The 16,718-nt window shown below is 38.7% G+C and overlaps 1 protein-coding gene across 2 annotated transcripts in view; it reads left to right on the top strand.

The window, feature by feature from the left end:
• Window positions 1-15,170, top strand: part of C14H8orf34 (chromosome 14 C8orf34 homolog) — a 370,688-nt gene extending 355,518 nt beyond the window's left edge. For both annotated transcript variants that reach the window (XM_070382834.1, XM_070382833.1), the window contains 2 exons: window positions 10,715-10,774; window positions 14,450-15,170. In XM_070382834.1, coding sequence (XP_070238935.1) covers window positions 10,715-10,774; window positions 14,450-14,457 — 68 coding nt within the window. In that variant the 3' untranslated portion in view covers window positions 14,458-15,170. The remainder of the gene's footprint in view (window positions 1-10,714; window positions 10,775-14,449) is intronic.
• The last annotated feature ends 1,548 nt before the right edge of the window (window positions 15,171-16,718 follow it).

The raw sequence follows: 16,718 nt of genomic DNA, 5'->3' as shown, positions 1-16,718 counted from the left end.
TTTCACTAGTACCTCCCTCCTCTCCCCCTTACCAGGGGTTGACACAGTTTATGCTGTGACTCTTGAGAGCCAGAGTTTACTTAGGGCGGCAAGAAAGGCAGTAGGATTCTACTATCCACCCAGGATGTGGCCCAACTTCTCACCTTAAAGAAAAACCTTTGTTCTGCTTAACCTAACTTCTAGTCATTTCTTTCCAGGTAGTCTCCCAAAATTCATATGTGCACAATGCTTGAGGCAGCGGAGTTAGGGTACCACGGCTGATTATCTTACCAGTCTCAAGATAAGGACTAACGCTGCCGAGTGAAGGGTAGAAGGGTGGGTTGGGGAGCAATGGACTGTAGATAACTGAAAGACTCAAATGAGTTAACAGACAATTATGTGAAAGTGTCAGGGGTACATGATACTTGAAATTTTCAGAACTTTGATAGTATTAGGGACATGGCATCAGAAATACAGACTAGAATGCAACTATACCCACCTCAGGGACAAATGAGACAAGACTAACAGGACTTATTGTTCAGTCGCTAAGTCACATCTGACTCTTTGTGAACTCATGAACTGCAGCACGCCAGGCTTCCTGGTCCTTAACTATCTCCCTGAGTTTGCTCAAACTCATGTCCATTGAGTCAGTGATGCCACCCAACCATCTCATCCTTTGTGGCCCCTTCTCCTCTTGCTTTCAATCTTTCTCAGCATCGGGATCTTTTCTAATGAGCCAGCTCTTCACATCAGGTGGCCAAAGTGTTGGAGCTTCGGCTTCAACATCAGTCCTTCCAAAGAACACCCAGGGCTGATCTCCTTTAGGATGGACTGGTTGTATCTCCTTTCTGTCCAAGGAGCTCTCGAGAGTCTTCTCCAACACCACAGTTCAAAAGCATCAGTTTTTTGGCACTCAGCCTTCTTTATGTTCCAACCATAAAGGAAAACCCCAGCTTTGATTATACAGACATTTGTCAGCAAAGTGATGTCTCTGCTTTTTGATATACTGTCTCGGTTTGTCATAGCTATTCTTCCAAGGAGCAAGTTCTTTTCATTTTGTGGCTGTAGTCACCGTCTGCATTGAATTTGGAGCCTAAGAAAATTAAATCTGACACTGTTTCTGCATTTTCCCATCTATTTGCCAAGAAGTGATGGGACTGGATACTATGATCTTTGTTTTTTGAATGTTGAATTTTAAGCCAGCTTTTTCACTCTCCTCTTTTACCTTTTTCAAAAGGCTCTTTAGTTCCTCTTTACTTTCTACCATTAAAATGGTATTATCTGCATATCTGAGGTTATTGATATTTCTCTGGGCAATCTTGATTCCAGCTTGAGCTTCATCCAGCCTGACATTTTGCATAACGTACTCTGCATATACTAGATACTTTGTTTTCCTTTAAAAGTCATGTATTTGTAGAGAAAAGGCATGCACACACTAGAAACAACCAAGAATGAAGCATTAATATTAATCCAGTAGTAATAGCACAAGGGTAATTAGAAAGACGAGATCTTAAATTTAAGAAAGACAAATACTTCTGGCAAACTATAGTAGGTTATTTTTGAAGACTAAAAAAATCTTGATAATTTTTGTCTCACTTTTCATATTCAACCTCCTATGAATGTACAGAAAATTCTAAAACTTGTCCTAAAACATTTAGGGTATCTGAACTCATCCCAGGCACTAATTATTCTGAATTAAATATATCAACATTTGTATATTTAGTATCTGTTATTATTACATAAATATTTAGCACATCTGCAAATATATCAACATATCTATGTTTTGTATCTGTTATTATCATAAATATTTAAGAATTAATATTTAACCAATAAATATAAAAGTAAGTTAATAATTACTGTTAATGATCTATTAGAAACAAAACATTCTCGTGTTAAAGTGAAATTTTCATTATAAACTGATTGTATATGATTATTTTGGTGATAAATAAGTTTTTGCAATTTCTAGAAGCCAAGGCTCTGGATTATTCATGTGGCATTCTTACTTGGAAATGCTTCCCACGTCTGTGGTAAAATCTGATATTATGAATGGTTCAATTGATTTCTAAGCTCCTAGAAAAATTTTAAAGGGTAACATTTAATAACATATAAAATTTAATCTCACCAAATAAACTATTATTAAGTATAAAGGAAAAATGTGTCAAGTTACTCAGCAGTATATAAGGTTACATGCTTCAGACTACCTGCTTTGTTTATTAAAACTTCCTTGTCACATGCAATAGCTGTCAAAAATCTCATAACAGGTATCAGAAACGGCTGTATTTAAACAAGACAGCTCAGAAACAATGATTTGAAAGGAGCCTGGCTGAAGCCCACATTTTGACCTCAAAGGGTCTCCTGGAGAGGCAGGAGACAGGAGGCAACTGGGACCCCTCAGCACCTGCCTCAAGGATATAGACGCTGGCTGGAAGAAGCCATGTGGGGAGCTTGCTCTAATGCAAGGACACCGGTGCTGGCAAGCTTCATTCTGAAGGCGTCCCTCCAGCGTATTAGCACTGAGGGCTTACCTATTCACCGGTAGGCTGACACTAGCCGGGGGCCCCCTGGGCCGGGCAGCCAGGAGGTGCCTTTACATTTAAAGTCCTTCCTTCCCTTGTGGTCCCCAGGGTCATAAGTTGCAGAGAAGGGATTCACACTCAGGTGCATCTACAGTTGTCCAATTCTCAGATTTTAACTCTCAGAGACACATTACATGGGGATAAAGGAGACTGCTATCCTTCAAGGTTCTCTGCCAAATACTTTTCGCCTTTTCCTTACTAACCAGGAATGATTTATCTTTCCACTTGTGAAGCTATAGCTCACTTTTCCGTTTTTCCTAATTATCATATGTCTTTTCCATTCAATACCTTGCCTTTAATATGCCTTGACACTGCAGAGGAGAGAACGATTTTGGACCTCTGTCTTGAGTGGGCTTATGGGTGGTGCCTGCTGCTCAGTCACTTCAGTCATGTCCAACTCTTTGCGACCCCAAGGACTGCCAGGCTCCTCTGTCTATGGGATTCTTCAGGCAAGAATACTAGAAAGGGTTGCCATGCCCTCCTCCAGGGGATCTTCCTGACCCAGGGATCAAACCCACGTCTCTTATGTCTAACCTGCACAGGAAAGTGGTTTCTTTACTCCCAGCACCACCTGGGAAGCCCCCTCATTGGTGGCACGATAGTCTTATGCAATGCTCTTACATATTATCACAGGCTCTGAGAGTTCATCTTATATCTACTAATTGGAATACTTGCCACCATTCAGGGTTTGATCTCAACCAACATTATTTCATTCATCTTTTTCCTGCTACTTAAGACTCAAGCGCTTACTTCTGAAACTAAGTTTTCAAAAAAAAAAAAAAATTCAAGAATGAATTATTTCCTACAGAAGATGCTATATTTTCATTGTTTTGGTTAGACTAAAAGTTTACTTGCAAAATCTCTTAGGAAGTAATGGAATATTTGTTATTAGGGTCTGGCAAGAAGTCATAACCTGAAAATAGACACTGCAGCTTAAGAAATTATTTGTAATAATAGACATAATATATGCTATGCTAAGTCACTTCAGTAGTTGCTCTGTGCAACCCCATAGATGGCAGCCCACCAGGCTCCCCCGTCCCTGGGATTCTCCAGGCAAGAACACTGGAGTGGGCTGCCATTTCCTTCTCCAATGCGTGAAAGTGAAAAGTGAAAGTGAAGTCGCTCAGTCGGGTCCGACTTTGTGCGACCCCATAGACGGCAGCCCATCAGGCTCCTCCGTCCATTGGATTTTCCAAGCAAGAGTACTGGAGTGGGGTGCCATTGCCTTCTCCAAGACATAATACAGAAGGTATACAAATATAGAATAGGAGTAGTAAGCACAGAGTTTCAAAAATATGGCATAATAAATCTTTTTCACTGAAACAATTAGCATATATTCTAATAGATATATAATTTAATAATAAACTGGGAAAATTGTCATATAGCCTAACAAAACTACAAAATTTATTTGGGGGATATATTTAGAATTATAGTATTCAGTTTTTCCTTAAAGTCTATTATGAGTCACTGACATTTTAAAGCTCATATAGAAACACAAGTTTCTCTACAAAAGGAGAAAATGAAAAAGGACTGACATTTTTTACATTTTTGTTGTTATGTGCTATGTAGTATCTCCTTTAATTCTTATGACAAATTGATGTGTAAATGATATTACTGATGTTATAAACTCCGATTTGTTAAAAACCTTTTTCCAAGGATGTACAATTAGTAAGTACAATTTACATTCTAACTTAATCCAAAGCCATATGTTCTACTCTGAAATGTCATTTCATTTCCAAAAGCTTATAAAAGGAGGGAGGGAGAAGGAATGTGTGTGTAGATAATATCAAGAAAAGAATTATTTAGCTGAGCACTGAAAGAGTTTGTATCATAAAGAAAGGAAGAGTTTGTATCATAAAGAAAACACTATAAAACATGAAAATAAGGGAAAGTGACATATAAAGAAACAAGCAGTAATATATTTGAGTAGGAAATCTGCTTTTAATATAAACTTCAACTTGAGATAGTTATATTTACACTGTGCTCCAAATTATTATCTACAGGCAAAGCCATCCAGAAAATTAAGGGAGGCATATATGATAAACATAAAAATTAGAATTTTGACAGTATAAAATAAATAACATTTAGTAATTACATTAAGCACAATTTCAGTCCCATAGTATGCTATTAAAAATAGAACAACTGTTCAAAGCATGCTGCCAAATTTCTTCAAAATGACTTGTTTTGAAATGTTGACTAAATATCCCAAAACTGTATATCCGCTTTAGTATATTTAAACATTCTTCAGACCAAAAACAACTTTTCTCTATATTCATAAGGGTAAATGACATGACTTTCCCCTTCATGTTAGGACATAAAGGTTTTCCATTTGTTAACTTTTAAAATAATTTTCCGAGTTGCTTCAGTTGTGTCCAACTCTGCAACCCCATGGGCCCACCAGACTCCTCTGTCCATGGGATTCTCCAGGCAAGAACACTTGAGTGGACTGCCATGCCCTCCTCTAGGGCATCCTCCAGACCCAGAGATCAAAATCAGTCTCTTATGTCTCCTATATTGGCAGGTGAGTTCCTTACCACTAGCGCCACCTGGGAAGCCCCTAGTTATATGAGGCTTTGTAATTTATAAGTTGCATCCACATCAGTTCAGTCGCTCAGTCGTGTCTGACTCTTTGCGATTCCATGAATCGCAGCACACCAGGCCTCCCTGTCCATCACCAACTCCCAGAGTTCACTCAGACTCATGTCCATCAAGTCAGTGATGCCATCCAGCCATCTCATCCTCTGTAATCCCCTTCTCCTACTGCCCCAAATCCCTCCCAACATCAGAGTCTTTTCCAGTGAGTCAACTTTTCGCATGAGATGGCCAAAGTACTGGAGTTTCAGCTTCAGCAACATTCCTTCCAAAGAAATCCCAGGACTAATCTCCTTTAGAATGGACTGGTTGGATCTCCTTGCAGTCCAAGGCACTCTCAAGAGTCTTCTCCAACACCACAGTTCAAAAGCATCAATTCTTCAGCACTCAGCCTTCTTCACAGTCCAACTCTCACATCCATACATGACCACTGGAAAAACATAGTCTTGACTAGATGAACCTTTGTTGGCAAAGTAATGTCTCTGCTTTTGAATATGCTATCTAGGTTGGTCACAACTTCCCTTCCAAGAAGTAAGCGTCTTTTAATTTCATGGCTGCAGTCACCATCTGCAGTGATTTTGGAGCCCAAAAAAAATAAAGTCTGACACTGTTTCCACTGTTTCCCCATTTATTTCCCATGAAGTGGTGGGACCGGATACCATGATCTTCGTTTTCTGAATGTTGAGCTTTAAGCCAACTTTTTCACTGTCCTCTTTCACTTTCATCAAGAGGCTTTTTAGTTCCTCTTCACTTTCTGCCATAAGGGTGGTATCACCTGCATATGTGAGGTTATTGATATTTCTCCCGGCAATCTTGATTCCAGCTTGTGCTTCTTCCAGTCCAGCGTTTCTCATGATGTACTCTGCATATAAGTTAAATAAGCAGGGTGGCAATATACAGCCTTGACGTACTCGTTTTCCTATTTGGAACCAGTCTGTTGTTCCATGTCCAGTTCTAACTCTTGCTTCCTGACCTGCATACAGATTTCTCAAGAGGCAGGTCAGGTGGTCTGGTATTCCCATCTCTTTCAGAATTTTCCACAGTTTATTGTGATCCACACAGTCAAAGGCTTTGGCATAGTCAATAATGCAGAAATAGATGTTTTTCTGGAACTCTCTTGCTTTTTCTATGATCCAGCGGATGTTGGCAATTTGATCTCTGGTTCCTCTGCCTTTTCTAAAACCAGCTTGAACATCTGGAAGTTCACAGTTCACATATTGCTGAAGCCTGGCTTGGAGAATTTTGAGCATTACTTTACTAGCATGTGAGATGAGTGCAATTGTGTGGCAGTTTGAGCATTCTTTGGCATTGCCTTTCTTTGGGATTGGAATGAAAACTGACCTTTTCCAGTCCTGTAGCCACTGCTGAGTTTTCCAAATTTGCTGGCATATTGAGTGCAGCACTTTCACAGCATCATCTTTCAGGATTTGAAATAGCTCAACTGGAATTCCATCACCTCCACTAGCTTTGTTTGTAGTGATGCTTTCTAAGGCCCTCTTGACTTCATATTCCAGGATGTCTGGCTCTAGGTCAGTGATCACACCATCGTGATTATCTGGGTCATGAAGATCTTTTTGGTACAGTCCTTCTGTGTATTCTTGCCACCTCTTCTTAATATCTTCTGCTTCTGTTAGGTCCACACCATTTCTGTCCTTTATCAAGCCCATCTTTGCATGAAATGTTCCCTTGGTATCTCTACTTTTCTTGAAGAGATCTCTAGTCTTTCCCATTCTGTTGTTTTCCTCCTTTTCTTTACATTGATCGCTAAGGAAGGCTTTCTTATCTCTTCTTGCTATTCTTTGGAACTCTAATTCCAAAAATAGACCTATTAGGGAAATTTTGGTCTTACCATTCTTATTTCAGGCTGTAAGTATTCAACACATATTTATTTAATAAATATACATTCAGTATTTACTTAATAAATGTTTACTGAATGAATGAATGGATGGCTGAATGAATTTAGTTCAAATTGGTTAAGTGACTTGAAGATCACTTGAGCAGAGGCCAAGCCTCAGTTTCCTCTTCTGATTATTCAGTGGTCATAATGTCTAGAAACATAGACAGATGTGTATCACGAGTGGTTTATTAGTATACATAGCAAAACACGATACATTCAGTGACGTTTCCTATGTTCAGCGTGTTGTTCATCTGTAGTAATGATTTTTCCATTAGAACTGCGATGAACATGGCACATTCACGCAGCATATCCAGCCATCTCAATGTGTGCATTTGTGATGCATTGCCTCAGCTGGTTGTGTGGCTGTTTTTCACTGAATAAACCACTCAAGAAAAAAGAATTACAGGTTCTAGTCTGTAAACAAATGTACTATCTTTATTAAGATACTCTTTATCTAAACTTTACAGCTACTCGTGGCTTGTTCTTCCCCTCACCAAAGCTGCCTCGTTTCTTATGTCCCCACGAGTTTGGGGAATATTCTCCCCCGTACAGGCAGACCTGATGCACAGAGCACAGCAGTATACAGCTGGATGCTTAAGTCAGTTGCGGTACGAGGATGTTATGCCGAAGTTCAGTTCAGAAACTTGAGATCAGCTACTTCTGCCTTTCAGTCCTGTTGTCCTTGGCCACTCTGCCTTGCCCCCATGGCCCCTATCAAAATAAAATCTTCTCATGTGTTTGTATTCTTAACCACTGTTGACATATTTCCCAGATCTTTCCACTGTGGCCTATGGAACAGGAATTTGATTTGCAAACTGATCACTTTGGTGCTATTCAAAGAACACGCTCCATGCCTTTATTGTCTTATTCAAATGGTTCCTAGAAGACACTGCTTCCCTTTTAGCCTTCACCAGGAAAAGCTATTCCTTTCACTTGCCATGTATTAAGCACCATGACGTGGCATTAATATTCTGCCTGAATGTTTTTTAGGCTCATGCCATCTGTCCTGCTGCCCTGTGTCTTTCCTTGTCACTATCATCTCATAAGTCACTTCTGTTCTCTCATGACGGGTTGACATTTGGTTCATTGGTTTCCTTTCTACCACACTCTTATCATTAGAAAATTTTAACTTTCATTTGAGTTTGGTATCCAAAGTCTTACCATTAAAATTCCTTGGCCCTCTCCAGTCTAATGCTCTTCTAAGGCATTTTTTCTTATCAAATGCAAAATAGTATCCTACTCTAAGATTTTAGATTACTGTAGTCTACAGTCTGTCCCAAACCTTTTATCTTTCAGATTCTCTAGTTTCTGTTAAACCCACACTTCCATCTTCCTTTAATACCCAGACACATCATTACTCCTTTTTCCTCAAGTATGCCAGATCACAGTTGACTTCAACCTAAAGTCCATGCTACATAGAACATTGATATTCAGCCTTTCATGGGAATTGTAAGAAATGCAATTTCCTTGGGCATCACCCAATGTCAGCTAAGTCAGAAACTAATAGTGGACTCCAGCAATCTGTGTTTTAAAAGCCTTCCAGATAATTCTGATACACAGAATTTAAGAGAACCACTAATGCAGAGCATTAATTCAACTGCTCTCCTGCCAGGATCTCTAGTATCTTTGAGTGGTGAAGAATATTCAACTGTGAATGCATCATTATTCTAATTCAAAGCCTCTCTATGTGTAAAATTTCAAAAAATTTATCAAGTTCTCCAGTATCTACATATAAAGGTCGAGATTTTCAATCCAAATGTTTGTAGTTCTTCTTCATCTAAATTTGAATTTTCTAAAACTGTCAAATGCCCAGTGCTTAATGATACTTCCAGAGGTGCTGCCTTTATAACCCTCCTCTGTGCTGGACTCTGAGCGATGCTAACTGACTCAAGTCAGATGTATGAGAAGGGGTAAAGTCAGAATTTGAACTCAAAGCTGAGTGCAAAACTTATGCTTTCTCTTTGGTTACTGAATTTTCTGTTTTGCACTGACATGCCTCTATTCTAGCTGAAGCAGTATTTACAATGTATCTCTGTAGAATTTTTAAAAGTGAGTTATATGAAAATCTATTATCAGATAACTTTGATAAAATATCAGGTTAAATAATTCCCCTTATTATGGGACTTCGAAGAGCCTTTAATATGCTTGTGTGTATTTTGAGCCTCCAAAAAAGCAGATGGTATGTTATTGTTGAAAAGTCTTTGATCAAGGAACCATTTGTGGATTATCTATATTAACACCTTTCAGGACTAGCATTCCAAAATCTGCTTTGGAAAACTTGGGTTTAATCTATTTCCTTTCTCTTCAAGAAATGTGAAGGCTTATCTCCCTTGCTGCCTTTATTTCATTTTCTTTGATCTTCTGTTTTTATTTCCCTGCTCTTTTAATTAGAATACTCATGTCCCCTTGTCCTACTAGGTTCTGCCTTTCTGCCTCAAGGATGCATTCAGAGGAATCACGTTTAGCATATAATATTATGTGTGTAACATTATATCACTGTGGACAAAGGTCCATATAGTCAAAGCTATGATTTTTCTAGTAGTCATGTATGGATGTTAGAGTTAGACCATAAAGACAGCTGTGCGTGCATGCTAAGCCGCTTCAGTTGTGTCCAACTCTTTGCAACCCCATGGACTGTAGCCTGCCAGGCTTCTCTGTCGGTGGGATTCTCCAGGCAAGAATACTAGAGTGGGTTGCCATGCCCTTCTCCAGGGGATTTTCCCAGCCCAGGGATCAAACTGATATCTCAAGACAACTGAGCACCAAAGAATTGCTGCTTTTGAATTGTGGTGCTGGAGAAGACTCTTGAGAATCCCTTGGATTGCAAGGAGATCAAATCAGTCAATCCTAAAGGAAATCAACCCTGAATATTCATTGGAAAGACTGATGCTATAACTGAAGTTCCAGTACTTTGATTACCTGATGCAAAGAGCCAACCCATTGGAAAAGATCTTGATGCTGGGAAAGATTAAAGGCAAAAGGAGAAGGAGGTGGCTGAGGATGAGATGATTAGATAGCATCACTAACTCAAAGGACATGAATTTGAGCAAACTCAGGAAGACAGTAAAGGAGAGGGAAGCCTGGCATGCTGTAGTCCATGGAGTCGCAAAGAGACAACTTAGTGACTGAACAGCAACAAACATTATGTGCCAGGCATTACAAATATAGTATATACATGCAAATACATACCACTTTATGTAAATCTCATAATAATTTTGTGATGATTATGTTAAATTACAAATGTCATAGCATCATAATATGTGACACGAATATATCCAGACCTGAACATACTGTGTTAGGGTAGTAGTCTGTAAAGCATGCCTTTGCTGCCGGACCCATGCTGGATCTAAGAATTATGACTATGATTAGACGAGATCTTCTGGCAATCCACGTATATATTCATAGCACTTCTCTTGAGGGGCCTTTTGCCCTAGTTTTTATTTAAAATCAGAAGAAGTTTAAATTGAAAATGGCTTATGAAATGAGAACCAACATACTTAAATAGTTAAATTATGTATGATTGCCATCACTATATACTCTGAGTGTAGTTTTGATATTGATTTCAGTTAATCCTCATAAGAAATTGATCAAACTGCAAGGGAATTGTGTTTCATTGACTTTTTTTTTTTTCCTGGTCCAGTACATTACCTCTTTTTTTTTCATTGTGCAGGTTCTGCCGATCTTCTTCTTTGTGTTCCGTGCTCTTCTTGTCCTGCACTGGTCTACTCCGGTATGTTTGCTCAGGGCACTTAATGTCAATGTCTGGTAATGATGGGCACCACTTAAAATGGCTCAAATCTAGATTTTTAAAAAATGCATAGTCTTCATGACCTATAATGAGAAAAAGATTTTCCTCCTCCATGATGTTTTCTCTTTCTTTTTGTGCCATTCTGTAGATCTCAGGCTCCTCATTGAGTCTGTGTTCTCCTGTGTGGAGGAAGTGGGGTGAGGATTTTAAATCTCTTGTCCATGGCAGGAAGATCACTTTAGATATATGTGAAATGCAAACATCTACCCTCTTTGTGCTAACCCTAAGATACTATGAAATATGTCTTAGAGACATAGCATCTCAAAACAATTTCATATCCTGGGACATGAGGTTACTCTATGAACTGGATGTATAAAGATGAAAAATTCTCGGTATCTTCTCTCAAGGATGTTACGAGGAGGAGTAAAGCATTGCGTATGTCCTTAGCACTCATAGAATCATAAAATATCAAAATAAGAATCTGAGAACGATCTGCTTCTCTTCCCGTTTCATGCTCACCCCTTCTTTGAAATACCCCTACCAAACGGTTAGCCAGCTTCTGTGTGATGGTGGTACACCACCTCCTGTGCTCTGCTGTCATTGCTCAGTGACCCAGTCATTTTGTATTAAAAAATCACCTAAAGAAACAATTTCTGCAGTGTACCATTGTGTGGTTGTCAAAATATTATGTTTATTACACATGCTTTATGATAAAACCTGGAAACTGTTTTATGATAAAACATGGAAAACATAAAAAATGGAAACAGTCTAATGGCCAAAAAAGGAAGATTGATTTTAAAAATTATAGCAATCTGTATAATGGGATACTGTGATCTGTTATAAAGAATGAGATGTGTTAACTCAACACATACATAGATTTTTACTGATATTAACTGGTTCTATCTAGTCATATCTATATATAATCTGATGTGTAAACATTTTTACAATATTGTTTTATAAAAAAGTGAGTCATAGGACACTATACTAGATACAGTTCATTTTTTGTTATGTCTAATGCATAGACACAATCATATACAGTTGGTCCTTGAACAGTGTGGGTGTTAGCGCACTGATTCTTCACATAGTTGAAAGTCCACATATAACTTCACAGTCAGCCCTCCATATCTGTGATTTCACATCTGTGGATTCAGTATCTTGGATTGTGTAATACTGTAGTACATATTTATCAGAAAAAATATTCATATAGGTAGACCTGCACAGTTCACAGCTATCTTTTTCAAGGGTCAGCTGTATTTACATCTACAAAATATTGCCTGGATAGTTTAAAAAGGTCTTGAAAAGCTATCTGCACCCCATGTTCATTGCAACATTATTTACAATAACCAAGATATAGAGAAAAACCTAAATATCTATTAATACATGAATAGATTAATAAAATGTGGTGTGTGTATATATATATAGTGTTAGTTGCTCAGTCGTCTCTGACTCTTTGCAACCTCATGGACTGTAACCCGCTAGGCTCCTCTGTCCATGCAATTCTCCAGGCAAGAATATTGGAGAGGGTTGCCATTTCCTTCTCCAGAGGATCTTCCCAACCCAGGAATCAAGCCCAGGTCTCCTGCATTGTGGGCAGATTTCCTTGCCATCTGAGCTACAGGGAAGTGTACACACATATACACACAACAGAATATTATTCAGCCATAAAAAATAATGAAATCTTGCCATTCGCAACAACATGGACAGAACTTGAAGCCATCATGTTAAGTAAAATTATTCAGACAGATAAAAACAAAAACCACATCACTTCATCTATACATGGAATCTAAACAAAATGAAACACCAAGCTCATAGATACAGAGAACAAATTGGTGGTTGCCAGAGGCAGAGAGTGGGTAAAATGGATGAAGATGGTTGAAAAGTACAGACTTCCAGTTATAAAATAAATCTTGGGGACATCATGTACAGCATGGTGACCACAAATAACAAACATGAATTTCTTATGCTGTTAAAAATATTTAAAACCTACTTTAAAAGAAACCACTCTCTTATTTTGTCCCAAAATCTGAATCCTTGTAGCTGTCTTCTTTCTGGTTTGGTCTTTTCATTTCACAATCAAAAACTTTATCTCCCTTCTATATAATAACTCTACCATTGCAGGGATGTGAAGAATATGTGATTTTCTTTCTTGGGCCTTAAAATGTTCTTTGCATGACATCCAGGCATACTGCCCTTCAGTCTAAGAGATTCAAACGTGTAAACTCATTCATCTGATTTGTATTAAGTAAAGACCTACGATGAGTCAGGAACTATGACAGAGGACACATCACTGTCACAGGTGATGTCACAGCTTGTCTGTGTGTGTGATTCTCTCAGTCGTGTCGGACTCTTTGCAACCTCATGAACTATAGCCTGTCAGGTTCCTCTGTCTATGGAATTCTTCAGGCAAGAATACTGGAGTAGGTAGCCATTGCCTTTTCCAGGGGATCTTCCCGACCCAGGGATTGAAACCCTGTCTCCTGCACTGCAGGCAGATTCTTTATCATCTGAGCTACCAGAGAATCCCCAATGTCACAGCTTACTTGATGATAAAGTTACACATTGTATTATTATTCACATGTAATTCTGAGGATTACGATTGTATAAGCATTAGGATTAGATAATTGCATGCAGCTGGAGAATGCTAGCTTGCCTAGTGGTGAGGAGCCCTGAGAAAATGGTCTTTAAGACCTGAAGGGTGGGACTTCCCTGATGGTCCAGTGCCTTCCAGTGAGGGGGTACTGGTTCAATCCCTGATTTGGGAGCTAAGATCCCGCATGCCTCATGGCCAGAAAACCGAAATATAGAAACAGAAGCAATATTGTAGCAAATTAAATAAGGACTTCAAAAATGGTCCTCATCAAAAAGAAAAAAAAAAAGCTCTAAAGGAGAGAGTGAGATAAAGGAGTTGGCAAGATTAGTTGGCATAAGTGGAATATTCTAGATAAAGGAGAAGTATGCACACAAATAACCCAACTCCTTCTTCCTTACCTCTCTTCCTCCCTTCCTCCTTTCTCTTCTGTCAAACAACTACTTACTAATCAAACACCACACACAAAGGATTCTTTCAAGTCCTGGGAGTCATTCAGAGATTAATATTCTTCTTTCAATGTGTTTATGATCTAGTCAATGAATAGTAAATATAACTCAGGTAAAAAGCATTAAAAAAACATATAAAATATTCTTGAAGCATGGACATATTCCCTTGACATTCTAGTTATATTTTTCTGGGGAAAAAAGCAGTTCTTTCAATCAAGAAGTGTGGACGGATAATTTCAGTGCCAAAGTGGATCAGGCTGACTCACTTTATGCTGCTCTAGTTTTCTAACTTCAGTCTCAGAATTCCTTCACGGAGAGTAATTGTGTACACACCTTGCAGGTATTTCTCATTGGCGCTATTAGGAGGGAAGTCCATCTGTTTTACCAGTCCAAGTTATTTTTGCATACTTTATATGCAAAGATGTTATACAGAGGTACCAGAAATGGACATAATGACAGTTAAATATGGTTACTAGAGGTAGTCCTCTAAGGTCAGTGCCACACTGTAAAAGTTCAGATGGAGTAGAGGAAAGCATGAAAATCCCAGTCTTTCTTTTTCACATGTTGTGCTGTAGACATATCATTAAGTGCATCTTCTTTTGTTTTCTTTATCTCTTACAGGTCTGTGAAGCAGGCAGAAGAAGTTACAAGTGGTCCTTAAAGAAATGGCAATTAATCAAATCCTTATGTATAGTTCTAATTTTATTTACTACGTGTAATCATTTAAAGAATGGTTATTTTTATAATATCAATAATAAACAAGTACTCTTGTAACCAGGGGGTGCCTAAGTGTGTAATCAACAAAACACTAACCCTGGCAAAGGATTCTGGGGTGGTCAGGCTGCCTGCTGCCTTTTGACATGGTTAGTGTCCTGGGTTTAGATTACTTTATACCTAGTTATTAAGATTACTATTTGATACATTAAATATTGCCTGATTCAAATAACTTTGCTTAAAATTTTTCTGTATTTTAACTTGTCTAGGGTTTTCTACTTCTTATATTTTTATAATATTTTCTCATTTTTTAGATTAATAAACATACTTATCCGCACGTGCCAAGATAAGCCATTTAGGTCTCTATAGGAGTTAGCTATCATGTCATCAACTGCCATATATATTTTTGTGCAGCAGCAAGAGGCATGTTCTCCACCACTGCCCCTTCCTCTGATTATCCTCCCTAGTCCTACCAAAACAAATAATTGATATCTTAATTCCATAAAGTAAATCAATAAGGAATGAAATGCATGGCCCAAAGCATATGCAATGAAAATTGTTTGACCATTTATCCAATCATTGAACCCAATTAAGATTATCCATTTTAAATTTGATATATGCCCGCTTTTGGAATGAGTTATGCATTGATGCTACTAAGTGAATGGAACTAAGTATATTTTATTTAGCTTATCGTCGGTTTTATCTGACTTGTTGTAATCTAAGTTTACTTTCTGGACCTTTAAGGCATACAGTTAAATTCTAAAACTGTGTGTACAACTGTCAAAGAAACAAACATTAAAGGCCAGAACATGACTAAAGAATAAACAAAGAAATTCTGATTGTATGAATGAAGTCAGAGTCCTAAATGAAATAATATAATAAACCTTCTTATATTAACATTTTTGTGTGCATAGAAACTCATGAGACGAATTTTCATAAGAGTTTTTTCTTTTTGGGGGAGTGAGGGGTCGAATGGCACCCCACTCCAGTACTCTTGCTTGGAAAATCCCATGGACGGAGGAGCCTGGTGGGCTGCCGTCTGGGGTCGCGCAGAGTCAGACACGACTGAAGCGACGCAGCAGCAGCAGCAGCAGCAGCAGCAGAGGGGTAGAAACAAATTAAAGGCTTAGAAATTAGTTTATTTTTGAACAGAAAAGAGAGAAGGCATGGGAGTAAGTTTATGGGACCATACCACTCCTTTATTTAAAAATCCTTACCATGAAAAATATCTTCAAAAAAGTTCTGAGAATACAAATGTTCTCCCTGTTAAGAACTGACTTTCTTTAAAACACATCACCCCAGTGCGTTCATCTGAGCCAGACTTCCCTCCAGCCATCACTGGGTCAATTTTTGTCCACCTCTTGTCTTCTGACTTTTCCTAGAGACAGTCACCCTACTAAGTGCCATGTCAAACTCAGAAACCAGATCCACCAGGCCATCAGAGTGTATATTCCTGAAAATGCTACCACTAGACATGAATTAAAGTGGCAAGGACAGATTTTATTCCATGATAAATTACTTCAATAGAGAAGAGGGTTCAGCATGAACTGAACTCAGCTTCGATTTGTATGAAGTGACTGGATGTTTTAAAGGGAGTGAAGGAGGAGGGACGAGGGATGTCCAGGACTTGAGCCAGAGTCAGGGAAATGGCAATTTATTAAAAGCAATAAGGGGAGTTGATCCATGTGAAACCATCTGATTTTGCTCACTGGTACTCATGGAAGTTTGACTTCCATCTTCCCTCAGAGGCTGAGTGACAGGAACTCTATTTTCAGGTCAGCTGGAACAGAGAGTAGATTCTTTTGTCAGCTTCTGCTTTCCCAGACAGGAACATATAGGGGGTGTGGAATTATCCTATGATGCCTTGACTTAGAAACTCTGTTTGTATTTGTTCAAGCCTTTTAATGGGGGGTAGGATTAGGTGGGTAAAATCATACCTACTGAGAGTCTCTAGTTTTTATTGGCCAAGGTTGAGGCTGATCAAAAAGAGGGCTCAGGGACTTCCTTGGTGGTTCAGTGGTTAAGAATCTGCTGTCCAATGCAGGGGTCATGGGTTCGATCCCTGATCAAGGAACTAAGATCCCACATGCCACGGGGCAACTGAGCCTGTGTGCCACAACTAGAGAGAAGCCCACGAGTTGTAACGAAGAATCCACGTGCGCCACAGTGAGAAATC

Source organism: Bos mutus, chromosome 14 (genome assembly GCF_027580195.1).
Source record: "Bos mutus isolate GX-2022 chromosome 14, NWIPB_WYAK_1.1, whole genome shotgun sequence".
Classification (NCBI taxonomy): domain Eukaryota; kingdom Metazoa; phylum Chordata; class Mammalia; order Artiodactyla; family Bovidae; genus Bos; species Bos mutus.
The sequence above is the reverse complement of the archived record's forward strand: the minus strand, read 5'-3'. Positions and strand labels throughout refer to the sequence as shown.